At 38.2% G+C, this 27,807-nt stretch overlaps 1 protein-coding gene across 8 annotated transcripts in view; it reads right to left on the bottom strand.

Annotated features, from left to right (window-relative positions):
• Positions 1-265: 265 nt before the first annotated feature.
• Positions 266-27,807, bottom strand: part of PLEKHA1 (pleckstrin homology domain containing A1) — a 53,908-nt gene continuing 26,366 nt past the window's right edge. For 3 of the 8 annotated variants that reach the window (XM_040254943.1, XM_040254945.1, XM_040254944.1), the window contains exons 4-13: positions 26,488-26,533; positions 18,648-18,745; positions 12,656-12,781; positions 11,346-11,489; positions 9,746-9,814; positions 7,742-7,806; positions 7,083-7,146; positions 5,292-5,381; positions 4,015-4,055; positions 266-2,698 (exon numbers count right to left, since the gene is read on the bottom strand). In XM_040254943.1, coding sequence (XP_040110877.1) covers positions 2,488-2,698; positions 4,015-4,055; positions 5,292-5,381; positions 7,083-7,146; positions 7,742-7,806; positions 9,746-9,814; positions 11,346-11,489; positions 12,656-12,781; positions 18,648-18,745; positions 26,488-26,533 — 954 coding nt within the window. In that variant the 3' untranslated portion in view covers positions 266-2,487. Of the gene's footprint in view, positions 2,699-3,984; positions 4,056-5,291; positions 5,382-7,082; positions 7,147-7,741; positions 7,807-9,745; positions 9,815-11,345; positions 11,490-12,655; positions 12,782-18,647; positions 18,746-26,487; positions 26,534-27,807 lie in introns of all 8 variants that reach the window. The other 5 variants (XM_040254938.1, XM_040254940.1, XM_040254939.1 and 2 more) reach the window with 3 other exon arrangements.

Below are 27,807 nucleotides of genomic sequence, written 5' to 3'. Positions count from 1 at the left end.
GCAGCCCGGATGATTCAAATGATGCTTTGAACCCAACATAGTTAATACTGCCTTTGAGAATATGTTTTATAATTAAGCAAAAATAAGCTCATTTTCCCCAAAACACTCATCTTTCCTTGCATAATTTCTTATCAAGTAATGCCTTTCCAAGGCTACCAACTAATTAGCCTGTTCTTAAACATGTAAATTCACATCAATTAACCAAACATATTTTGTATTTGTTTTATCTCATTGTTTACACAAGAACTGAATCAGTCCCGAGAAATAAGTTAGAATTAATTCTGAGTTTATTTTGAAGCATTACAGTGTTTAACCAGTTTGACGTATAAAGATACCAGACATAAAAGTAAACATCGGGAAGCACACATATATTCCCATTCTGAGAGAAGACATGTTATATATACAGAAAAAAATGCAGCAAATATTAAGGTATTCAAAGTAATTCTTTGACAATTCAGATGTGACATATTTACAAGAAAAGTATATGTTTTAAAATAATTAAATAATTTTCATAGAATTATAAAAGTATTGAGATAAATATTAGAAGACCCTGACAATCACAAGAACATTTTCCTATGCTACTGAATGCAAGGGTAGTTCTAGAAAAAGTCCCAAAATAGAGCTAATATTTTGCCACTATGAAATATATCAAATTACCAATACCAAAATATTAAAATGAACATGCAGTGTGGAAGCTGTACCAAAGAAAACAGCATTAGGCTCCTGAATATCGTCAACTGTCTGCACAAGACTTCTTAGGTGTGCCCATGAGAAAAGAGCTTTCTAAAAGAGCCAACGAAATGGATGCATCTGCAGAGAAAATAACAACTTAAAACCTTTCCATTCTACCATTTTCAAATGTAGCTGCAAAAAAGAAGAAAAATCTAAATATAAGTTTCAAAAATAATAGCTTATGAATAAAAATGTTGAGTGGTGCATTCTTTATGCATTTGGGTTTTTAAACTGATGCTATGATAATTCTAGTGTAACAGATAGTAACCTCTGGACCCCACTCTGATTTAAGAAATCCACTCCCACTTTCTCGCTCTCAAACAAAAAGTCATCTGAGAAAATGAAAAGGAGAAACAGCAACATGTATGAATTCGAAACAAAACAGTACTGTAATATGGCAAAATATCATAAAAAATAGCAGCATATGAAATTCAAGACTATTTTCTTAAAGCGAATGTTTAAGACTGAACCGTAGAAACAGTACTTGGTCAAACTGGTCTATTATTCAACACCTGAAACTAACGATATTTGTTAGAGAAGAGCTTATATTTTTGACATCCCCATGATTAAATGTATACTCAAATTTGTGCTTAAAACATGTATTGCACAGATAGTAGAATAACAACATTCTGGTATCTCTAACACAAAATGGTATGCTATTTAGCACATTAACTTATGCTACTAAAAATTAATTTTATCCCAATTGTTTAAAACCAATCACATAGGACTTCTGAGCACATTAATCTCAAAACATTCCTAAACAAGATGAACACTTGAATACAGGTTACTAGTGACAAAAAGCAGAGGCTACAACCACATGACTAAGGTCAGTATCTTTACATATAAATGAGGTCTTCCACTGATTCAAATATAGAAGAACTATTTACAAAATTTTGACAAGAAAATCAGACCTCCAAGAAATTTCATACCAAATAATTTTCACTGAATAAAAACCAATGACTGTGCTGCACATCTTGACTAAGATTTTACAAACAAATGTCCAAGATATACCTGTCTGAATTCTAATTCTCCCCTTTTCTCCAACAGTACAACCCACAACCCTCACCAACAGTTCAATAATACCCTCTCTATGCAAAATGCACTACTCACCTTGAGATCCAGAGCATCAAAAATGGTTATCGTTTCAAAACTGTCCACACTGTAGTATAAATTTTACAGCACCACAAACGTCATGAGTTTAGACATCTTTGTCTGGCAATATTTCAATCAATAATATTAACCAGTAAGAATGTGTAGAACTTAACATCTAATAGGAAGTCACAGTAGCATTTTTAAAACAACCAAAGTAATTAATAAGCATTTTTTCATGTTTTTAATTGTGAAGCTGTTAAATTGTCAAATTCACTAGGAAAAAGTGTCTCACACAAACACACACACACTTTTATCATCCCAATGAGAACAAAGCTTCAGACAGTTGATACTAACAGGGCTTTTTTCTTTCTTTTAAAGAAATTACATTTAGTTTGGCCACTTGCTAGCTTCCTGGCTTACCAGCTTATAAAGAGGACGGCGATGAGGCAGGATACTCTACGCATTAAAACCCACTTCCCCTTTATCATCTTTGGCGAGAAGCCTTGTGAAAAGGACACTGAGGGTTGATGAGGCGGGTCAGGCTCCACGAGCTTCCACCTCACACGTCACTGACTGGAAGGCTTGCGTCATCCAAGTCCACGGGGTCACAATCTTGTTCCTGAGGGCCATTTTTACTTCGAGGTCTTAGCAGAGCTTGTTCGGTCACTTTGGAAGCTGGTTCTCTTGGAGAGACAGTCTGGACCTTGAAGTTCCCTGGCTTGACCTTGGCAAGAGATTCGTAAAATCCTCGCTTCTCCATGGGAAAGCTTGAGACCAAAGAGTTGCTGCGAGAGGCTGCGGAATGTGGGGTGGCTGCTGCGGCACTGCCAGAGAGGAGAGCGTGTTTGGGCTCGGAAGGACTGTTGGCATGCTCCTGCAAAGAGGAGTGGTGGTCAGACACAGGCAATCAATAACGACAGGGTTAGTAACTCAGTGTGAGACTTTATTCTCTGAAAAACAAACAGAACAAGACACACAGAGAGCAGAAGCATGAGCCGTGCAGCATATGTGTGCAAGTTCTGTCCCAAAGCAGTGCATTTTTAGGGGTGAGTTTAAAGCGATGACAGCCAACAATCATTTCTAGTGAGAAACCAGTTCTGTCACCAAAGTCAAATCTGGCAGCTTTGACACTTGAAAGGCTCAGTCAGCCTAGACTGGAATGCAGTGTACCAAGTGCAACTGAACTGTGTTTAACAGGGGGCCTACCAGCTTCACCATTTTTACTTAAGAGTTTATTCTCAATAAACAGTAGGAATTATCCCATATGTTTTAGGAAGATTAAACAATGAAAATGTAGAATATAAAAATAAAAGGCAATTATTTTTTTAATAAGTAGAATTAAACATTTTTCAAACCTATTTTGTCTGGTAGCCTCATAAACTTAGTTTTTGCTTCCCTGAATTTCACCTGCAACCAATAATATCATAGTCCTTTTGCTTCTTATTTAACTGCATTTATTTATTTTTGCATATGGCACACATTCACATGGCTTGATATTTTAAAGAGAGCAAAGGGCACATACTTAAGCATTTATTAAAACTGTCAGATAATTTCAGTTGTGAACAGTCAATACTCTTCTGACTAAATTAAATCTGAAGTTAACCTTACATATGACCATAACCAAATGCAATGCCATATAGTTCCTAATTTATTGTGTTCATTTGTGACATTGGTGGCTTTGAAAAAAAAGTGCTACAAACCAACCACCGAAACACTACAGATTCCCATCGGATGGCTAAATTTCACCTAAGAGCTAATATGCCATGCAAACTATAGTAATATAGAGTTTATCCAATGCGTATGCACCTGTGAGTTTGTACATATTACCACAAAGGTGCATTTCAAGTGGTGTAGCATAAAAAAGTTCCCAAATACATGAAATACAGAAATCGAAATTCTTGTGGCAACTCAGGAAATTAAGCTTTAGAAAATAGACAGGACTTTTAAAATTAGTAAAGTTCTATTTTTTTTTTCATTTTTTAAAATAGACATATCCAACCTGATGACTATAGTGAAATAGTTTGCGTTAGTTTTGACAAAGTCAGTTACGATAACTGCAGAAGGCAGTTTGGTTAACTCAACTTTCTAGAATCAGCTGTGAGTAGTGAGTAAGTCCGGGCCCTCTAGTAAGAAGGCATGTGTGCGTGAGAGCCCACATACGTGCTGCATTCCCCAGTTCTTGACGTATACCTCTGTATACAAGGGTTCGACAGCCTTCTGGCCTGCCGCATCTGGAACACAGTGCAAAGCTAAGATTAGAGTTAACCTATCCTGGGGAGGGGAGGAAAAGAGACAGTTCTGCTGACAGTTAGAGACAGAGAGTCCACTTTGCCCCCACCACAAAGCACAAAACACAAACACCCTTCTCCAGCTTTTCCTCTTCCCAACAGATATTGTTTTTGCAGAGAGTCTCATACTTGCCTGTTGAAAGGTCACATAAAACACAGGTGGTTACAAAATTAACACCTCTAAAAATAATTTCTGAGCTATTCCAAAAAGGATATAAGAAGAACTTTAAAAGTGAGAAAAGATGGGCTTTTTTGTATTTACTGACCTAGAGTCATTTCTAACAAGAAAAGATTAAAAGACAGCATTACTGCAATACCAGCACTGCAGGAAAATACTAGAAGTGCAGAATATCAGCATCGACAATGAGTCCCGGTAATAAAGGCTATCATGCTATGTATCAGTGTTAGACTGCCTTCTGTAGACAAATATACTCCATTTGAAGATGCTCGCAAATTTTTCATTCCTTAGTAGATTTGTATTTTCAGATCAGAGATCAGTGACCAAAGTATCCTAAAGCTAAATCTTATTCTTATGATGTACATGGTAAATTAAAAAGTAAAAACATATTTCTTACTGAGAATGTTTAGCTGGTTTAATCTACTATACTGCCACAAAGATAATTAACATAGTGAAAAGCAGCCTTTTAAATTAACCAAGTGAAAAATGAGCATGAAATGGAAAGAGAACATTATATTTAAGGTTCAAGCTGCTCAACTGTCTTATGGCACTATTAAGGCAAAAAACCTAAACTGAAATTACAAGAAGTTAAAAAGGAAACTGAGAAAACTTCACAAAATTGTGTAATGCTACAACTAAAGGTGCCTTAAATGATTAGGTCAAATACCACACTAAGAATTGGCGAAATTATACCAAATTTGGACCTACTAACAAGTAAGAACTCCTAAAACAAAACAAGGAAACGTTCATTCTTTAGTTGCCCTGCTTGTGCATTTAAGACAGTACAATGCACAGAAAAGTTATGTATACATAACACTATAGGAAGCATTAAATTAGAAGTGCATTATTTTTTTTTTTGCAAGTCCAATCGGTATGAAAGTCAACATGCAGATAAATCTCAAAACAGAAAGAAACCAAAAGGATTAGGGGGAGAGGAAGAAAAAGAACTTGACAGGATCGGGGATCCGAGGGAGTATCACCCCAGAGAACAGGAAACATACAGAAGACGCTGATCTGCCGGGTCCCCGCTGAGCTACAATGGCACCCGAGACGGCTTTAATCCAACTGTGCATCTCCTCAGGGCTATCAGCCTAAGGGGAAGGAAGGATTCATTCAAGTTTTCCTTAAAATCAGCTCTTGTGTCTATAAATCCAATGTGTTCATCTTGATAATTAACAGTGTCAACAACAAAATCACCCTAAGGCAATGGTTTCTAAGAAATTTTAGAAATCGCTTTTTTGAACCAGGTTTTGCCGGGTAAATTATAACACACAGAAGTAAATTGGGCACTTTTTTTTAATATAAATTTATTTTAATTGGAAGTTGGGCACTTAATGTTCTAAGATGAGACACGTCAAAAAGTGTCAACATGAACAGTTTTGGAGAGAAAACAAGAGGAGGAAGTCAAAGACCTTCTCATTTTGCTCTCCAATCGTTATACTTGCCTGAATTTTCAAGATGGATATTTATGTAATTGTGCAGTAAAAAAATAAACCACTGTAACATCATTTTATGTTATTTTTCTAAAAACAATTTCTAATTGTACCCTAAAATCCTAAAAGCGGTGTTGGCAGGCATATGCCAAAGCAGGCTCTTCCTTGATAGGACTGTGGCTTCCAATGTGCATTAGAAAAACCTTCCAATGACTTCAAGTAAGCAAGGCCCTCAGAGGGGTGGCGAGGTAGGGCCCCTTCTAGATTAAGTTTAAAAATTTTAAAGACACAAGTAATATTTTTGAACCAATGATAATAACAAAGAGTTTTTAAAAGGGAAAAACTCAAAGCAGGCAGAGGTAGAGTATACTTTCGTTCACTACAAATAAGAGCACCAGCCTAGAAATCAATTCGGTAAAAGGGAGGTTTAAAAAAGCTCATGCTCTAATAGTGATTCCTGATCTAGAAACTGATCAGAAGGAAGTAAGACATCCAGACAAATTTATTCACAAAATGTTCACTAACACGTTATACCACAGTAAATGTACAAAAACTATGTTAATGAATGATCAGTAACAGTACAGAAATAGTTTAACTGTAAAACACTCATATAAAAGAACATAGTTCTAAAAGGCTTTCAGAGAATTCTTAATGACATGGGAAAAAGTGACCCTAATATAGTAAATATAGGATATAACACTATATTGCATATGACCCCACTTGGTATGAAAAGATATAGCCTAATAAGAACAAACAAACAAAAGAACAGCTGCCTGAATGCAGAATTCTCTGTTTTATAAAGCACCTTTCTCTTCATATTTCTGTATTTTTCTACATTTTCTGCAAAAAGCATATGTAATAACTTTTAAAAACAAAACTAAGTGTTCTTATAAAAAAACTTTTAAGTAAATTAACGTGTTAAATAAAAAGCATATTTTAAACTTAAACATAGGATACCTACCCACCATTAGTGAAATAAGATCTACTATTTACTTTTATTATGGATATTTGAGTCCCCCATTTTAGAAAATTACCAGAAAGTGATATAATTGAAATTCCAAAATATGTGCAAAAATAATCCAAATTGAAAATACAGACTTAGCATCTAAATAGCACATTTCCCTTCCTCCATATAAAACTTAATTCTATTCAATTAATTTATAGCAAAGAATCTCTCTTTGCTGAACATATAATCTACCAATAACCTTAAGATACAGCATCATCTTTATTAAGGTGGCAATTACAGTTGTCATATTTTTCCTTACTTCTATGAGCAACACGTTTATTTATGTTTATTTCACCTCTAAAATTATTAATTCCTTGTTAGGAGGATCTATAATCTCGAAAGAAGTATCTTACCTGCACGTAGAAAGTTCGAGACGATGTTACAATTTCAAAGAGGTTGTCTCTCATCATTATGTCACTGTTAACAAAACAAATTTTCCAATTGTACTCAAGCAGCAATTGGTTGATAGCTTTTTTTCACTTATTTACCCAGTACAAATACGTGTCAATAAACATTAAAGGTAAAATATTAATTTAATTGAAAAATGCCAAATTATTAGTTTTCAATTTATTCTTGCATTGAATTCTACATATTTTATACAGTTACATGTATTTTTAGAAAGGTGCAAAAACAACTTTAAAATCCCAAGTTTTCAACTGTGAAGAGTTTTCTCAAAGAAACAGTGGTACAGTTAACATATTTTCTTATTAAAGCTCTATTTTGCAGCAACCTTGAAATACTAAAATTAATAATATATCTGTCAAATATGACAGAAGTTGTTCATATTAAATTCTGTCCTTTCCATTAATAAGCTTAAGAATTGTTCCCTAATTTGCAGTTTTCAAACAAACAAAAAAATCTCAACATTTAATCTGAAGGCTTTGAAAGTTTTAGCAAAACTCACTGGCAGTAATAAAGAAAAATATCACCTGAAAGTACATCAATTAAACTGAGGAACTATATACTGTGTGCTAATAGTTGTGTTAGGCACCAAGTCTGAGGTGGTGCTTACCTTTGCTTACATTCCTGGACTTTATGAACCTCCTTAAGTGGTATTACACGGAGAGGTTCCTTTTCCTATTGGAAAAAAAGCAAATAAACAGACATACATTTTAAAAATCTTTCCAATCATTAGCTGTCTTATTTGGAGATCTATTGTGAAAATCATGCTTCCTTCCTGATGCACATCTAAGACATAAATCTACCTTCTTGAACATCTAGCATTAAAAGGGCTAAAATATTATAACCTTATATACACTGTGGTTTGAAACAAGGAAACTGACATAAAACCCATGTTCACATTACTGATGTCCTAAATGATAAAGTAAGCTTATTAAAAGCCAATAACCATCCATCTTTTCCTCGAACCACTATGGACCCAGTGAGTACTTCCTCAGAGTACTTCTTTTTTCATATAGAAGGGACCAGAGTAGTAAATAGCCAGCTTCTGAGTTAAATTTGTCATTTTAAAAAACACAGTTTATTAAACATGTACTAAGTGGCAGGACTTTAAATGTGCTGGGTTTTAAATGTGTCACTTTCTACAATCCTAGAATACACGCACTATTATTCACCTGAGCAAACAGGATTAGATATACTAATTACCTCAACTAAGGCTACAAAACCAGATACAAGATCCGAGTATGACATAACTAGTTCCCAGTTGGCATAGTATTCACAGTATTAAACATTTCATGAAATACTATATATACTGTATTTCACTGAAAATGACATACCACTGAGTTTAAGACATACCATTATTTTATGCAGCACTAAGAAAATAACCAAACTAAGCACAAGTACAGCTTCTGAGACACCAAGGCTGGTACTTTTTGAACCAAGTAGTTCCTGCTTCCAGCTAAGACTCTTCGATTTTGAAGTCTAAAAAAGGGTCCCAAGCTAAAATGGCTATTCCTGTTATGCTATGCCATTTTTCAGTTCATTCAAAAATACTTGTTGATTATTTTCTAAGTACCAGGCGCTGTGATGATAAAAGGTTCCAAAAGAGAATCTTTGCCTTCAAGAAGCTCGTGCAGTTAACTGGTAAAGACAAATATGCACACAGTAACAAACCACAGTGGGACGTGTTATGCCCGAGGTGGGCATCGGGTACCACATGTGTAAAGGAAAGGCATACAAGTTTTTCAGAGGAAGAGACACCTGAGATGAACCTTAAAACATGCCCTTCCTATTCTCCAGTGCTCTGTTGTCCAAGAGGAGTCACTAGCTCTGCCTAACTATTTGAATTAAAAGAACATTAAATATGCCCAGTTTTAACTTTAAAATTAAATACAGTCAGGATCCTCAGTCACAGTGGCCATATTTCCAGCTGTATTTTATAGCCACAGGTGCCACTAGCTCTGGCCAAGGCAGACGGCAGAACATCTCTATTAGTGCAAAGTCCACCTGGACAGTGCCGCTCCGTGCCGTCATCAAGGCATATGGTTCTTCTGTCAAATGTCCGTCAGAGAAGAGGTAGAACTGCGTTTAATTTATTCATCAATCTACTGCAGAACACAGATCACGTGACGAGGGTGTTTTAAATAAGGATGCTACTCAAACAAGTGAAACAGAGAACTTCAATCTTTGATTCTCCCTTCAGATGGGACAAAAACATCTTATGTGAAGAAACAAAAAAGTCAATCTGAAATAGGAAGAGAAAATGTCAAGGGAGGGCAGGGAAGAGAAGGCAGAAATACAGAGGGTCAAATGTGAACTTTTTCCCATTTCCTCCACGGCCCCTTTAGAGGAAATGTGTAGACTGAGGGGTTCCGAAGTTTTTAATTCTTTCAGAGTAGAATGCCCTTTGAAGGTACACTTTTTTTACCTAAGATGTATTGAACGAAAATACCGTTAACCAAAAGCATCACAACAAAATACACTGAACTGCATATATCTCCAAAGAAAAGAATTTAATTATTTTAAAAATAGAAAACAGGACAAGGAATTATATAATTACCACAGTGTAACACTTCTAAAACCTTTTTAAAGCAACATTTATGATAAAGCAACATACCAGTTCAGATTTGAAGTAGCCTATTGTGTTTTCATCCAATTGAAAATATCTTCTCTTCCAGTTTTTCATCTACCAGAGATGAACACAGACATGAGACTTCTGATTCTAAGATGTCAAATGTTAATAACCACTTAATTCTTCTGATATGAACCCACAATCAGAAATGTCAAGCACCGGAAAACCTCACCACCCTCCCTTAGAAGAGGAGATAGAGGAAATTTCATCTCTTTTGCTACTCAGGCCTTGAACTTCTAATTCAACTTTGGTGCTTGGCTTTTAGCTCTTATTATATGATTTTATAATATAGTCTTACATTTTTGATGCTCTGAAAGTTAAAAAAAAGAAAGCACTCCCCTACCCCCTCCACCCCCCACAAAGTAAAGCCTGTCAAGAGTTCAACAGCAAGCACAGGAAATGTTATTAAACTATATCAAGCTTTTTCATCTATAAAATGCATGAATCCTCAACAGGTACTTTATAATACTTAGTAAAGTAACATGTTTAAGAAAGTGAACCTACTCTGCATAAACATTTTTTGTCAATGAAATATAGTTTTTGTGAAAGCACTTCAGATTTTCTAAGGGTCAGTATTTTGGATTTAAGAGTACAACAGAAAGGAATGTTTCCTTAAGAGGCCTAATTAACACACAGCCTGATGAGAATTCTGATTTGATCTACAGACATGCAAGAATGAAAAACTTTCAGCTTTCACCTTCATTTCCTGTAGCCTAAAGAGGGTCAAACAATTAGGAGTGAAAGAACTTGCCTTGGTTGGCCTGAGCTCATCAGAGTTGCCAGAAGTTATTATATAAGATCAAGCAGAACTGCCAGTAGATATTTAAGTAATGTATTTTTTTTAATTTTAAACTTTATTTCTGAACTTTGAAGTTTATTTTCTCATGAAAAATCTATAGATTTAGTTCATATTTTAGAAGGGTACTTTGGAACTGTAACAATACTGGCAAATGTGCTTGCTCTTTCCACAGTTTCTTATCACCGATCTGTTATCTGGGCCAACCAGTAACAGCTCTTACTAATGACGAGGTGCTATGCTGTGAGCTCTCTCATCTACATCTTTCAAAAAACCTTCTGGATGGTAGGCTTTATAATACGATTTTCTACATACACGCACACCAAAAAATACAAAAACAAAAACTGAGAGCCTGAGATGTTAAGTCAGTAACCCAAGGTCTCAGCATTTTCAACTTGGGTCAGCCCAACCCTGTACCAAGTAAGTGATCCACACCCCACCCTCCTTGCCCTCCTTTTCTGCCATCTCCCTACTAGAGTTCCCTTTCCCTGACCCACTCCCAAGGGGGTAAAAAAATCAACAGAAACCCTTCCTGGAATAAATTTAAATTGTTAGGAAAGCTCACTTAAAATTGCAGGTTAGTTGTAACGGGCATTAACTTACCTAGCCGCCTACAGACCAAGAAAATAATAGCACTGAGTTCTGAACACAGAATAACCCCTATGCCCTCTCCTGACTCCTGGTCAGCAAGCTGGTCTTTCACAAAACAAAGCAAACCATGTATATGTTGACAGTTTGCTAAGGCATACTCATTTTTCATTATTTCACATACTGTGTTAAACTACTCACCACTGCTCCTTGTTTTACACAATATCCAGCTTTGATAATTGCACTATCTGAAGGTGGTTTAGGAGTGAAGTAAGGAAGATGGCTTTGTGACCGCTTCAAATTATTTCTGTCAATAGTTTCACCACATTCATTTACTTCTTCTTTCTAGAATGAAACAAAATAAAGTCTTTTTCTTGCTTGTTTAGCTTAAAAGGATACTTGCAGTTCATGCTGTTATCCCAGCAATCTTAAAATCCATTAGTCAGGAAAACAGATCTTCAAGTATTTTCTAATTAATTTGAGATACTTAATCATAACCTTTAACAACACTGATTAAAACCCAGATTTCTATCTCTCTTTTTCTGCAAAAGTCTTGCCACCAGCACGTTCTTTTTTTTGGTAGGGGATGCTGGGGTTTAACTTTCTAATTTGAAATAATTATAAATATTCACAGGAAGTTGTAAAAACACAATGTACAGGAGGTCTTATGTGCCCTTCAACCAGTTTCTCCAAACAGGGAAAACCCTTCTATGGCACATCATCAAAACAGACACCGAGACACGTCACAGACCTTGTCCCCACCTCCCCGGCTTCACACGCACTCACCTGTCTCTGCGCATGTACCATTCTAGGCACCTGTATTACCAGAGCTGTGTTCCCGCCACCACCACAGCACAGAAGTGCTCCCTCAGGCTGCCCCTTTAGAGCCTCCATCCCCAACTGCTTGGCCCCCACTAATCTGTTTTCCATCCTTATTGTTCTGACATTTAGAGGATTTAATACAAACGGAATCATACAGTAGGGAGGCTTTTGAGATTGTCATTTGCCACTCTGTATTATTCTCCTGGGAATTCATTCAAGTTGGTCCTTGTACCAGTTGTTCGACCCTTCTCACTGACAGCAGTAATGTCACGGTTTGGACATCCCATTGGCTAAATCACCCATAAAGGGCACTTGGGTTACTACCATGTTTGGGTGATTAGGAATAAGGCTACCACACAGTCATGATAAACGATGTGAAATAATTTTTTGGTGACTTAGAAAATGTTTCAGACCTAAGGGAAAAAAAGCAGTTTACAAAGTATTCCCATTTCTAGGGGGCAAAAGGGCCTGGAAGAAAGGCTCAGAAGAAAACATGTAAAGTGTTAAATGTTGTTTACCTATGCTTTCCAGATTTTTTACAATAAAAACATACTTTTGAAATAAGTATAAAAATTTTATGTTTTAATTACTGCATTTATTCAATAAAGATGTACCATTTGACTTTTGATAACACAAAAATCAATATGCAGTAGCTAAACCATCACACAATAGAAGAACTGATTTCTTACCTGAGTTGGGGTAATGATGGGCACACCACCAACAATGTCAGTTCTGTAAGAGACCTGCTTCTTTCCACATTCGCCTTGGCGACTTGGGTTATCAGGATGAGGCTGTGAGTCTAACGGCTTTGGGACCTAAAACAGTAACTTCATGAATCATTTTGCAATGAGCATTATCTGAGATCCTCTTTTATCACAGAATTTCCAACCAATCATGTCTATATACAACTGGTATCTATAAAAATTATATATATATATAACCCTTTAAGTTTTCATACTGATTTTTCTTCTACAGTATTTATGACACAGCCATCACTTACCGTGCGCTTACTTGGGCAGGTACTATTTCATGTATTTTCCCTTTTAATCCTCCTGTCAGTCCTATGCATAGGAGAAGCATCACCACAGCAGTAAGAAAACAGGCTCAAGAGGCATCAGGGAATGTAAATCTAGATCCTGGCTGGTCCACGCTCTAGCTCAGTTTGTATAACTCTTTCTCATTTAACCACTATAACGACATCCCCATTTTATCAGAGCACTTGAGAATGGATCACAGCTCTGCACTGTTACCTTTCCCATCTCTCCATTCCTGCCCAAGACTGTGCAACATCCTGAGGCCAAGGGATCCCGTCTCTTCAGATGTTCCCCTAATGGCTTTCTCCCCAGGCCTTAGGCCAACCCTCCACCCTCTCATCCATAATTAAACTATAATACCAGTCGTGGGCAGGAACAAAAGAATGAAGGAAATAAGAAAGACAGGAGAGAGAAATGAACTCTGGAGGGGGAAAGTTTCCTGAATTCTTCTAAGAGATTTATCTAAGAGGTTGCACGTTTTGGAGAGCTTTTTAAAGACAACATGGCTACAGACAGAATTTTACTTGCCAAGATCCGCAAAAATACTTAAGAGTGAAAGGGCTATATGAAGCTCACTATACCCAGAAACAACCTGCTAAGGAAGTCCCAGTGTTTTCTAGTTAAGAGCATCATCTGCTTCAATTATTCTGACAGAGAAAATGTGGCCATGTTAGCCATAAGAACAGAAAAATGTACTAAAAGAATTTGAAACCAGAGAGAGAATTAGCTCTCCAACATTTGTATTAGCTGCAATGTACTGCTGAAAGGTGACCCATACGAAAAGTGGCTACTCCCTATTTTAAGAAGTTGAGGGTTTAGTCATATGTGAGAATTTCCTAAGAAAATACCTTTAATATCTCCCTAAAAATATACTAAAAGTTACATTTTTTTTCATTTTTCTTCTAGAAATGATAGTATATTAAAAAACCCTTGCCTATACCGTTAAACGCACTGCTTCTCATTTATCCTTATAACAGAACGCTAAGTACAGCAGCATAAGTCCAATGCTATAGTTCAACAATTGACTTAGAATTGCATTTTACAATCAAAATTATCTAAATTGCAAACATTTCTAAGGGAAGAAAAATATAAGCAAAATACTCATGAATATAGTAACTCCCTTAAAAATTCTGAATGAAAAGCTAGCTCTCAAGGCAGTCATTAAAATAAACACATTTTCAGAACCAAAAAAAACAGTCAGGCAACTTGTAATGAGAATCAGAAAAGTGACCTCACTAGACAGATGAGAAATGTCAGACACTGAACATTCTTGGTTTCACTGCCGACTGCTTATCCCCTCTTCCCTGCTTCCCATCCCTAATTGCTGTGATGGTTTTTCTGCGAGAGATTTGCATGTATTTTTGGCAAGCATCTGCACATGATCCTAATGATAGGAAATTCTAACAGCAGAAAAAGAAAAGGTAAAAATGACTAGAGAAGAGATGAACAAAATGGCAAGCCTGAAGACTGAAACCTAAAACATTCAAGAACAAACTCCTGGATGTTAGGACCTTTCTGAGGGCTCTACCTACAGGCTGAAAAACACAAGTATAAAGTCTTACACTTTGGATTACATATATACACGATCTTGGTAAGACAGAAGTCCTGTATTCAGGTTATTCTATCTACTCCCAGCTGCCAATTAAAATGGAAAAAAAAAGAAAGTGTGGAAGTTTGGCCATAATTTCAAAATACTTATTTTTAGATTAAAATCAAATACTGATTTTTTAAATCAAAACCTAGAGTGGGAAAAGACACTATTTTTAAAAATAGTAGGTTTCTACTTAGGAATATGCCATATGTATCTTGGATATTCCTTAATAATCAACAGGGGACCAGCCCCATCATATTTATAGTTATCAATATAAATAGTTGAAAGTGTACTTTGAAAGTTGACTTTCCAAATTCTAGTCATCAATACTTTCTTCAAGGCTGGTTTCTCTCCGTTCAGTTCAGTTGCTCAGTCGTGTCCAACTCTGCAACCCCATGGACTGCAGCGTACTAGGCCTCCCTGTCCATCACCAACTCCCAGAGTTTACTCAAATTCATGTCCACTGAGTTGGTGATGTCATCCAATCATCTCATCCTCTGTCATCCCCTTCTCCTCCTGCCTTCAGTCTTTCCCAGCATCAGAGTTTTTTCCCAATGAGTCAGTTCTTTGCATCAGGTGGCCAAAGTATCAGTTTCAGCTTCAACTTCATTCCTTTCTATGAATATTCAGGACTGATTTCCTTTAGGATGGACTGGTTGGATCCCTTGCAGTTCAAGGGACTCTCAAGAGTCTTTTCCAACACCACAGTTCAAAAGCATCATTTCTTTGGCACTCAGCTTTCTTTATAGTCCAACTCTCACATCCATACATGACCACTGGAAAAACCATAGCCTTGACTAGATGGACCATTGTTGGCAAACTAATGCCTCTGCTTTGTAATATGCTGTCTAGGTTGGTCATAACTTTTCTTTCAAAGAGCAAGCGTCTTTTAATTTCATGGCTGCAGTCACCACCTGCAGTGATTTTGGAGCCCCAAAAAATAAAGTCTGACACTGTTTCCCCATCTATTTGCCATGAAGTGATGGGACCGAATGCCATGATCCTAGATTTCTGAATGTTGAGTTTTAAGCCAACTTTTTCACTCGCCTCTTTCACTTTCATCAAGAGGCTCTTTAGCTCTTCTTCACTTTCTGCCATAACGGTGGTGTCATCTGCATATCTGAGGTTATTGATATTTCTCCCGGCAATCTTGATTCCAGCTTGTGCTTCCTCCAGCCCAGCGTTTCTTATGATATACTCTGCATGTAAGTTAAATAAGCAGGGTGACAACATACAGCCTTGATGGACTCCTGTCCTGATTTGGAACCAGTCTGTTGTTCCATGTCCAGTTCTACCTGTTGCTTCCTGACCTGCATACAGATTTCTCAGGAGGCAGGTCAGGTGGTCTGGTATTCCCATCTCTTTAAGAATTTTCCAGTTTGTTTTGATCCACACAGTCAAAGGCTTTGGCATAGTCAATAAAGCAGATGTTTTTCTGGAACTCTCTTGCTTCTTGGTTTCTCTACTATTGCTCTTTCTCTCTTTTTTGTAAGTAAGGGGAAAATTGTTTTAATGACAGCCACCAACACACAGTCACACAGAATTCATCAAAGTGAGGAAAGCCATGAACTATGATGCTAGAGGATGGTCCATTAAGATGGCATGGTACTATAATTAGTAAGTAGATAAATAATCATCATTCCTTTACCCACTGTCCTCTAATCACCTCTATTCTGAAACCATATACTTCCAAAACCTAATTTTGAATTTCCAAAACTTTCAAGTTTATATATTACATTGTACTCAGCAGACTACTAAATTACACAGTTTACCAAATGTCACTTGGAGTGATTCCACATAAAGGTAAACTACACATATATTAAAACAGAAACTTGAAATTTACAAAGAAATCTACATGTAAATTACCAGCAACTTCCATAGGGAAGTACACCAGATTAAAGCTTCTGCACTTAAATGCATATGGAATTAACACTGGTAACATTTTTTTTAAAAGAACAGTGAAATAAAATTTTTCTTATTAAAGCATGGGAAATTCTTTCTTTGCTATCCTATGAGTTAATGTGTACCTATATAAAACCAATTTTTACTAAGCAATACTGATTCTATACTCAATTTAACATAGTTACAACCACTTTGTTGATAAGCATGGATCTCTATCTTAAATTTATATTTTTAAAATGTGAATTATAAAAACACATATACAACAGATTCATCTTTAAACTATAAAAGTTTCAACAGCTGCAAAACCACAAAATCTATTTAAGAATCCACATACTTTGACACATTACCCATTTGAGTAAGCTTAAAGTGTCACTTGTATAAGACAGTTTAGATACAGCAATTCAAAAGACCTCCCAAATGGTAAAAAGTCTGAGACCATTCAATTCACTACTTTTTCTTAAAGCACTAAGAAACCAATGCTGCTGCTCACTGCAAATTGTAAAAAAAAAAAAATTACTTCAGTGAAATTACTACATATTGTCTTTATAAAAAATTTCCCAAATAGGGAATATTTGCAAAGAGTCAAAAACAATCAGTTAAAGCCTTTTAAGAAAATGTACTTCTGCGTCAGTTTTTTAAAAATTGCTTTCCTGAAACTGCACAAACCTAAAATAACTTCTGCTTCATGCACAGATCAGATGCCGTGCGTGGGTGTTTTCTGTCATGTGGTAACAAGCTGTTCTGGTGCAAGACCCAAAAAAATTGACCTAACTCTGAGAACAGCTTTAGTTATATTAACTCTTTATTGTGTTATGACATAAATATGGCTTATTCATTTAAATAGAAACAAACATATGCTGAGTGTCAGAGCATATGTTTTTAAAGAGTAAGTCATATTGGGTCAGTAAATAACCTCATTTTAGTAAAAACACCCTTCCATTTACACAACCCCACCCAGGACCTCCTTCCCTATCCTTCCCATATGGGCCTGCCGTGTGTGCCTTTCCACCAGTGTGTAAGAGGGGAAAGGGAAGGAGAGGCTTCATCAGGGAACAGTTCCCGTCACTTGCTCTGCAGTGGCAGTCCTAAACTCTCCCAGAAATCTGTGTTCTGCTTCAGGGGTCAGAGAAGAAGGATGGAGGCTCATTCTTTCAGGAAGCAGTGAGGCACTGAGCTTCAGAGTTAGGCTGCAGAGTCAAGCAGATGGTGTGGCTCACAGCTCCACAACTTAACAGCTATCAAACCTATAAATGTCACTCGATCCTTCTAAGCCTCACTTTTTCAGGTACTTTAGGTAAAACTTTCAGTGCAAGGCCTGGCACACTACAAACAATACATATTAATGTTCATCAGAAAACCAAGAAGAGAAGCCTGAGTTGGAAGCAGGAAACTGCAGCACAAGAAAATGAGTGCCCAGGAACTGAAGGGGAAAAACAGTGTGGCAAACAGTTTCAAGCCTGAGACAAACCCCCAAGGGCCACGTGGGCAGGACCCTCTGGCTATTACAGTTCTTCATTCTTCAGAGCAGTCCCCACCCCTGAAGTCTTTTCTAAGCCCTTCACTGTCTTGTCCTGCTCCTATCTTCAACTCCTACCTACCTAGGACCAGTCCCAGTCATGGCTTAAGAGGCAGACAGAATGCCATTTCTATACCCTAGGTAGGTGGCAAAAAGTCTTTTAATCTTCCCTGCGGGGAGCGGGGGAAAACATATCTGAAAGGTAGAACTCTACCTGCATTTTCCCTTAGAAACACTAGTGTAAACAGTCCAGACAAGAGGTGGGAGGACAGTGGGAGAGGGGACTGCTCTTGCTGACGCCCCTCCAGCAGCAGCAGCACACAACCACCCGTGGCTCCAAGCTCTTCTGCCAGCCCTGAAGTCCCCCCAGGAAGTTAAAATCTACAGTAATACAGACCTTTATTAGGTACACAATGGGTTAAAAAGGCATCAATGGGCTGATTTTTAAGGGCCAATAGTTACCATGTATTAAAACAAGAAAAAGCATTCATATTATAACCTGTCTTTTAAATAAACTTTGAGGAACTCTGGGATAAACTGTTGGTAAGCTACGGACACTCAGTAGGGTATATTGTACAATCTGTAAAGATCATGTAAAGATAATAAATTTTTTCACACAAAAAGATACATATACTTACTGTAATTTTAATAGCTTTGTTCAACACATTCACCCATTCTACTAGGTCCTGCTGATCATTGGCTTGTAGGAAATATTTCCTCATCCCTGCATTCATAACTGTTGAGAGAAAAAACAAACTACAACAGGTGAAACTGTGTACTTATTACCTAAACTTATGTCTGCGGCAGCTGAAAAACCTTGCCAGCTTCAGTACTGTGACTTTTGAATCTGACAGAATGTTAGACCATGTATGATATTGCTTTCATCACTATGTATGATAATACATAGAGTATTATCAATAAGACTCTAATTTGTAATGGTAACATTTCTCACTATATGTAAAAATACCACAATATAGTTAGCCAATCCTCTAATGATGGACATTTAGGCTATTTCTGATTTTTGAAACTATGTAAAATATCCCAATGAAACATCACGTACGTATACTTCTCCACACTTCGGCTAGCATTTCTATAGGATAGATTTCTTACCATAGGCTTCAATAAGAAGAAAATTCACATTTAACATTTTTACAGATATTAGTAAACTGTCTTCCCCAAAGGTTGAATCTGACCAATACTGAATCCAAAGGCTTAAATTATCTAATATTCCTCACTAGCACCTCTTTTGTTTTCAGCCCTGAGATGCTGTGACATTATTTCCTAGATTTCCTTGCCAGCCTGGGCATGTCCTGCTAATGGGTAGTACTGGCGGGAGACAAGAGGTGGGAGGACAGTGGGAGAGGGGACTGCTCTTGCTGACGCCCCTCCAGCAGCAGCAGCACACAACCACCCGTGGCTCCAAGCTCTTCTGCCAGCCCTGAAGTCCCCTCAGGAAGTCCTAGGTTCTGGTAATATCACCTCTTCCCTTTCCTCTCTCCAGCCCTGGTGACAAAAGCTGCTTCATACAGTTTTTAATCGCTGGGTTACTTCAGCATTCCCTTCGTGCACCTTCAGCTTCTCAACATCTGGCCAACCAATTCCCTGTAACAAATCCCCTGGGTTTGAAACGCTAAGTGTGGTGTGTTTTCCTGACTCTCTGTCCACCTAGTTGGTAAAAAATTATAGCCTGTCTAAATCTGAATCTTTGACTACTGAGACAAATTAGTTTTATATGTTTACTGGTTGTCTACATTTGTTTTGTAAGCTCTGTTTATTTTCTTTACCCATATTTCTCCTGAGTCGTTCATTTATTTTTTCTTGATTTATAAAAGCTTTTATAAGAACTTTTCTCCTTGGAAGAAAAGCTATGACCAACCTAAACAGCTTATTAAAAAGCAGAGACATTACTTTGCCAACAAAGGTCCATCTAGTCAAAGCTATGTTTTTTCCAGTAGTCATGTATGGATGTGAGACTTGGACTATAAAGAAAGGTGAGTACCGAAGAATTGATGCTTTTGAACTGTGGTGTTGGAGAAGACTCTTGAGAGTCCCTTGGACTGCAAGGAGATCCAACCAGTCCATCCTAAAGGAGATCAGTCCTGAATATTCATTGAAGGACTGATGCTGAAGCTGAAACTCCAATACTTTGGTCACCTGATGCGAAGAACTGACTCATTGGAAAAGACCCTGATGCTAGGAAAGACTGAAGATGGGAGGAGAAGGGGATGACAGAGGATGAGATGGTTGGATGGCATCAGCCACTCAATGGACTTGAGTTTGAGTAAGCTCCGAGAGTTGGTGATGAACAGGGAGGCCTATCGTGCTGCAGTCCATGGGGTCACAAAGAGTAGGACACGACTGAGTGACTGAATTGAACTAAAGAGCTTTTATGTAACCCTTTCAATTGTAATTCAAGTACTTTTCCCTATCATTAGTCTTGTCACTTAGTTCATGGTATTTTGATGAATCAGAAATAGCCTATCAATCTTTTTCTTTTCTTTAAAGACTCTAGCTTTCACGTGGTACATAGAAAATCTCCCGGACTCAAGATTAAAAAATAAACCTTTATTTTTCTAGCACTTATGCATTTTATGTTTATAATCTTAACACATTTAGAACTTTTTATGCAGTCTAATTTACATATACCCATTTAGTGACTACTACACTTCTATAAAGCAAAGCATTCCTGCATATAGTTGTCAACAAAGTACTATAGTCAATGTTCAAATTAAAGCTTATTAATTATATATTACATGATTTATTTAAAAAAAAATTATTCTAAGGGCTCAGGCATCTGAACAACTACAGTGCTATAATTTTTTGTTTTTAATATACTTTTTTTAATGACTTAGTCTCCAACAAAATTTTAAATAACATACTAACACTCAGCTGAACGTGACTAAGGCAAGGGTGGGGGGGGACACTTACTTCTCAAATACACTAGATTATGAAACTAAGACTGAGAACAAGATACTAAACCAGAGCTTCCTTGAATTGATACGAGTCTTATCTTATGAAGGGCTATAAAACAATTAGTCTGGACCTAAAGAAATTTAACACACTATAAATCTGTTCTTTTATATTCTACTAGTGACTGGAGAAATTATAAATGCCATAAATATAAATTAAGTAACTCACTAGGCTATTACATATGTCAATATATAGTTTTTGTTTTTAATTTCCAACACTCAGAAAAGCATAAGCTTTTCCAACTTAGGCTGAAGCTGCATTCCCCTCATAATGGCTTTTTCCTCCTCAATGTTATTCTCGGCATCTGCCTAGAACATCTGAAGAGTTTAAAATTCTAAGCACTTGGTAGTATACTATACGTGCTATAAAGGAAGTGCTTAATACATATTTTTTTTGAATAAGTAACATTTATGGAAAGGTATCTTTTCAGGGAAAGAAGAGAGGTAAATATACCTCTAAAAAGACTTAGCACAATTTGCAGTCTAAATAAAAAATCATGTGCTTTAAGAATTATTTTCATGGCAGGAAGAGGCATAGTGATTTGATAGGAGGGAAAATCTGAGCCTGGAGCTAACCAAACCTAACTAGCTCATGCACCTACTAGCAATCCCATCTTATACAATCTGTTTAGTCTCGGACTCTTGTTTTCCTCGTCTGTGAAATGGAGCAGAACCCATCCCTCCTTTGAGGGAGGAGGCTATGTGTGTAAAGCAGCCAACACAGGGCCTGGGAGAGAACAGACGCTCCCTGTCACCATCTTCATCACTTCCATGATCATCAGTATCAGCTGGAGATTTCCAAGTAAGGAAGCACTGTGCAAAATGTTAGAGCAAATTATAAAAAAATTTACTAGTAGTGATGGGGACAGGCAAAAGAAGGAAAAAAACTTTTAATAAGAATAATGATAAACTGTATGAAACCTGTTAAGTTTCCACACTTTTAAAGCAAAGGTTTCATTGTGTATAATGAATGCAGAGCAGAGGCTTGCGCACTTACTAGCTTTTCACTTAAGTACTTCCCTTATTTCATTTCGAATCTTTACCATCAGAGTGAATGTACCAAATGGATAAAACCTGAAGCACAAACATTAGCTTGACTCTAAATAAAAATCACCTCACAACCAAGGATCAACTGCTATGGTTCAAATACAGTAATGAATCAAATAGTTATGAGACATTTTATCATATTCCTTTGCCAATTTTCTTCTGTTTTCTCTATTCCCTCTTTTCTTTCTCTGTCTGTTCTTTCTCTATTAGTCACACATCAGTTTTCTGAAGGGAGCCTCGAATTTAATTTTCTTATTTCTCTCCTACTACCTGCTTCATTTTTAGCTTTCTTTGCCTTGTTCTTCTGAGTTTTTCATAGTCTCATGTTCTTTTCCCTATTTGACAGTTTTTTCTTCTCAAATGTCACGTAATTCTGGGCTGGCCATTCATACTTAAAAACAAGATACCAAAAAACTCCTTGGAAGTTCTCTTGAATATTATGTAGGGATTCTGATGGTGGGCATCACTGTACAGCAAGCCCCTCTGGTGGAAATGCCAGCTGTCAGTCCCTATGGCTGTCTTCTCTGGGGTGTTCAGATTCTTGCCCCACTTCCACCTGGCTGCCTGATGCGCTGGGCCTGGACACAGGGAAGAGCTGCATTTGGTGTGCAGACTTATCTAATCCTCCCGTTTTCCGTTTCATGCCTCACTCCCCCCTCTTCTCTGGGACTACTGTCCCCAGGCACATAGCCTGACTGATGCTATTTCGGGAGATACTACACATGCCATTCCTTGCTGGGATGGGGGAAGGGTGGCTGCCCGCCTGAGCCAGCTGGAGGAAGGGACCAGAGGCTGTTTCTACAGAGACATGCAAACAAAGTCCCTGTACTGGGTCCCTCCTCTCTGACGCTTCCCTAGACAGCATCCAGCACCTAGTCTGTCCAGAGCTGGCATGGGGGCAGGATATGGAAATGGCTAGTTTCCAGGGGCCTCTTCTACTCTGCTAAGTTATTTCCTCCTCCTCCATCCACTTCCCATCTTTTTACACTGTGAATTACAGAAATCTGCACGTTTCAGGGAATACGGTTTGAATGTTTCTTGTTCTCACTGTTTGGGGGCAATCTGAGAAGAAAAGGGGGAAGAATAGACATTGGAAGGACTGACGCTGAATACTGAAGCTCCAATCCTTTGGCCACCTGATGCAAAGAGTTGACTCATTGGAAAGGACCCTGATGCTAGGAAAGACTGAACACAGGAGGAGAAGGAAGCAGCAGAGAATAAGATGGTTAGAGAGCACCACCAACTCAAAAGACATGAATCTGAGCAAACTCTGGGAAACAGTGAAGGACAGGGGAGCCTGGCATGCTGCAGTCCATGGGGTAGCAGAGAGTTGGACACAACAGCAACTGAGCAAGAAGAACAAAAAGGGAGGAAAGTCTTTATGCTGCCATTTTTATGGAACTTGTTGGTCTATTTTAGAAGTTAGTGCTTCTTTCTGAAGGTAAACATTTCATGGATCCTTACTCCCTCTAACAGGGGCCTCCCAGGTGGTGCAGTGTTAAAAGAATCTGCCTGCCAATGCAGGAGACCCAGGAGACGGGGAAGGGTTGGGAAGATCCCCTAGAGAAGGAAATGGCAACCCACTCCAGTATTCTTGCCTGGAAAATCCCATGGACAGAGGAGTCTGGCAGGCTACAGTCTGTGGGGTTGCAAAGACTTAGACACAACTGAGCAACACTCCCTCTAACAGAAGACTAATAAACTGCTGGCAGAGCAAGAGATAACCAATCTTAATCTCTGATTTCAACGAAAATCCCTCATGCTAAACACCGAGATAGCTGAATGTCAGATCTTTCCCTGTATACTGCTAGCCCTTCAAACTGTATTTTTGAGATTTTATGTTAACAAATGTCAAGAGTGTGTGCATGATATACTCCAAAATACAACATTCTCTGTCACGTAACTTACCCCAGGAGCCTTTCATTCAACAAGGTTCTGAGGCATTTTCCGATTTAGCAACCAGAAATTATAAATTTGTAAAAAATACATGACTTTTTATAGCTTCTTAGTGGTGATAAAAGCATTACAGAAGATCCTCATACTATATATATCCTGCTTGTATCACACTTTCTTACTGGACATACACAATGCTATTCCTACCATACTGCCTATAGAAGAAACCTGCCCTTCCCAAGCAAAAAAAAAAAAACATATTTAACAAATATCTTCTACTTTAATGTAAATAGTCTCTTCTGAGGTCAGCTGGAAACTCCTACTAATTTTTGTCCCTTTCCTCACTAATGTCCACTAACACATTGAGGGCATACAGATTCTCCCAGTTTTAACTATACCCACTATGATAACAGATTCTAACGTTCTCCATTCTTGATCTTCAAGCTCCATCCAGTTCCTAATTACTGTCACCAGAGTATTTCCATTTGGATGTTTCTCCACCATTCAAACTCCATATTAAATATTTCCCCCTATACTTAATATTTCACCCTATCCAATCAGCTCTCCTAGATCCTCGATTTCTTTCTTTGAAGCAACCCTATCTGACATCTCTGTCTTCCCCTCGGTTCCCACACGTCCAGTCACCAAGTCCTGGTGCTTTTCCTTCTAATGTTCTCCACTCCTCCTGTTTCCCCCAATGCCATTATCCTAATTCAGGCTCATGTTAGGAATGGTAGTTTAAAAACCACTTAACCCATCTCCTTGCATCAAACTCTATCAACGCAAAAAAGCTTCCTTCACCTTCTATCTTCTCTCTAGATGTTCTCTAATCGCTTACCTCTCATTTCTCAAAAAACAAGAAAAAATCACTTGTCAACATATTACCCCCTAACGCCTGCCCTTTCACTTTTTAGTCTCTCACCACTCTCTCTACTTCACTCAGTGTTCAGACCCCGCCATACACCACATTCTTCTCCCCTGCACCCCTCTGTCCAGGGGTCCTCCCACCTTTTCTCCCCAGCAATAAAGGATGATCATGTTAGTAGTGCGGCTCATGTAGTGTGGCTCCCTTGACTCCCAAGATCCCCAAAAAAGGATCTGAAGCTCTTCTTCTGCGACTCTACTAAACAGAGTGCCACCCTTTTATCTACTGCCTGTGATAAATGCAATAACTCCCCGGCCCTGTACCTGATTTGGGGCTCCAAAATCACTGCAGATGATGACTGCAGCCATGAAATGAAAAGATGCTTGTTCCTTGGAAGAAAAGTTATGACCAACCTAGACATATCTGGAGAAGGCAATGGCAGCCCACTGCAGTACTCTTGCCTGGAAAATCCCATGGACGCAGGAGCCTGGTAGGCTGCAGTCCATGGGGTCACTAAGAGTCGGACACAACTGAGCGACTTCACTTTCACTTTTCACTTTCATGCATTGGAGAAGGAAATGGCAACCCACTCCAGTGTTCTTGCCTGGAGAATCCCAGGGACGGGGGAGCCTGGTGGGCTGCCATCTATGGGGTCGCACAGAGTCAGACACGACTGAAGCGACTTAGCAGCAGCAGCAGCAGCAGCAGACAGCATATTAAAAAGCAGAGACATTACTTTGCCAACAAAGGTCCATCTAGTCAAGGCTATGGTTTTTCCAGTAGTCATGTATGGATGTGAGAGCTGGACTATAAAGAAAGCTGAGCGCTGAAGAACTGATGCTTTAGAACTGTGGTGTTGGAGAAGACTCTTGAGAGTCCCTTGGAATGCACAGAGATCCAACCAGACCATCCTAAAGGACTGATGGTGAAGCTGAAACTCCAATACTTTGACCACCTGATGCGAAGAACTGACTCACTGGAAAAGACCCTGATGCTGGGAAAGACTGAAGGTGGCAGGAGAAGGGGATGAAAGAGGATAAGATGGTTGGATGGCATCATCGACTCAATGAACATGAGTTTGAGTAAACTCCAAGAGTTGGTGATGGACAGGGAGGCCTGGTATGCTGCAGTCCGTGGGGTCACAAAGAGTTGAACACGACTGAGTGACTGAACTGAACTGAACTGTCTCTGTCTGTGAGATTGTAGCCTGGGAGATTCTTAAGGGCAACAACTGCTTATTACTCTCACAGCCCCAGTGCCAAGCAAAGTGCATATATACTAGACCTTCATTAAATGTTTACTGAGCACTTAATCAAATACCCTCAACTACCTTGCTCCCAAGCTGTGAACTTCTCATTTCCCATAAGCTGTAAACTAAATCCTTTCCATTATTTAAGCAATGAACATCAAATAATAATAAAATTAATCTCTCTGGATGTGATCACTATAAATGCCTAGATAATGATTACACATGGGCAGAGTGGGAGGAGGTTGTGACTGGGATGGGACACAGGAAGAGGCTTCAGGGGTCGGGGAGCAGTTTTACTTCTTCACCAGACGGTAGTTTCAAGGCAATCTGACTTAGAATAATTCATTAACCCGCAGGACTAAGTCGTGGGCCTTCTGTGACTGTTTTCTCTTGCACTATGATATAATTATATTAGTCTAACTTAAATTACTAACATATAAAATACAGCTACTCACCAAAACAGAACTCAGCCTTTGGCCTTAGTTTAGTTGCATCGCTAACCTAACAAGAGAGAGAAATGAATCACTCACTTCTTCATATGCTATTATAATCAACCTTAAACACTGTGAACTTCCACATGTACAATTTCCCAGTACTCACACACATTTAGCACATAGATCTAAAGTTAAACTTTAAGGCAAATGAAAAAAGAACTATAAATCAAATTTAGAACATGGGTCCCAAATGTAAGATGCGCAAAAACAAATGATACTTCCATGTTCTCTTTTAACAAAATTGTTTTTTCTTCAAAGGAAGTATGAAGAAACCGAAAATAAACCAGTAAGTTTTATGTCACACATACAAACATTTTTGGTTTCATGTAATTTTCAAAATACCCTCAAGGAATACTCCAAAGAATCCATGAATTCTTCCCAAACTGCATATTTCTAAATTAACTGCATGAGGAAATGGTTGGGTAAGGGCCAGATTCTATATTTAATAAAGTCCAAAAATCCGGAAGACACTAGTCTGCAATGAGGAAACCAATGGCACTGGATCCTCACTTGTGCATTAAAGCACCCTGGGATAAGGGACCCCCTTCACTACATGCAGCACAGGGTTCCATCTGGAATGTGAATGACCAGCTGCACCTGGCTGCTGCTAGCCCTGTAGATGAAGGAGCTCATGTGGAAGCCCATGCATGGCTGTTGGCCGTGCTGCTGCCCAGTGTCAGGACTTCAGCATCTGTTCTGTACCTTCAGAAGGAATTCTAAGTTTAGGTTTCCTGACTGATCCCAGCTACAAATTCAGAGCACTGAATCACAATGAAATTTGTTCCAGAGATAAATTCTGAGGGAAAAGTGGCAAGTCTAAAGTAGAGTACAAGTGTACAATTCAAACTTCAGTACGCTGCGGGGCAGAGATGAAACTTCACTACACAGAGAAGGTTATATTCAAAAAAGGAAGCAATGGAGGAGGGGAAAGCAGTGGCCAGTCAGTCTGTCTGTTTTACTGAATTAATATCTTAATCCTTAAAAAGACCTCCCTTTTTAAAAAAGACCAGGCAATAGGCAATTGAAAAGATACAGGGATATGGGTAATTTCTACCTCAACTGCCTATTTCAATAAAATAGGCCTTTCCACATCACTTCACTAAGAGTCAAAAATCCCTGGCAGCATGTTTACACTGCAGTATATGTATACTGCAGGCAATCAAGTAAACTGATGAAGGGTAGGGTGTTGGGGGGCATCTATAGTTTATTCTACAATGGAATCCTACACTTCCTAACAGAAGTCTCTATAGAATTTAAGTTGCAAGCCACCCTGAAGTATTA

The sequence above is a fragment of the Oryx dammah genome, unplaced genomic scaffold, assembly GCF_014754425.2.
Source record: "Oryx dammah isolate SB20612 unplaced genomic scaffold, SCBI_Odam_1.1 HiC_scaffold_14, whole genome shotgun sequence".
Taxonomy (NCBI): domain Eukaryota; kingdom Metazoa; phylum Chordata; class Mammalia; order Artiodactyla; family Bovidae; genus Oryx; species Oryx dammah.
The sequence above is the reverse complement of the archived record's forward strand: the minus strand, read 5'-3'. Positions and strand labels throughout refer to the sequence as shown.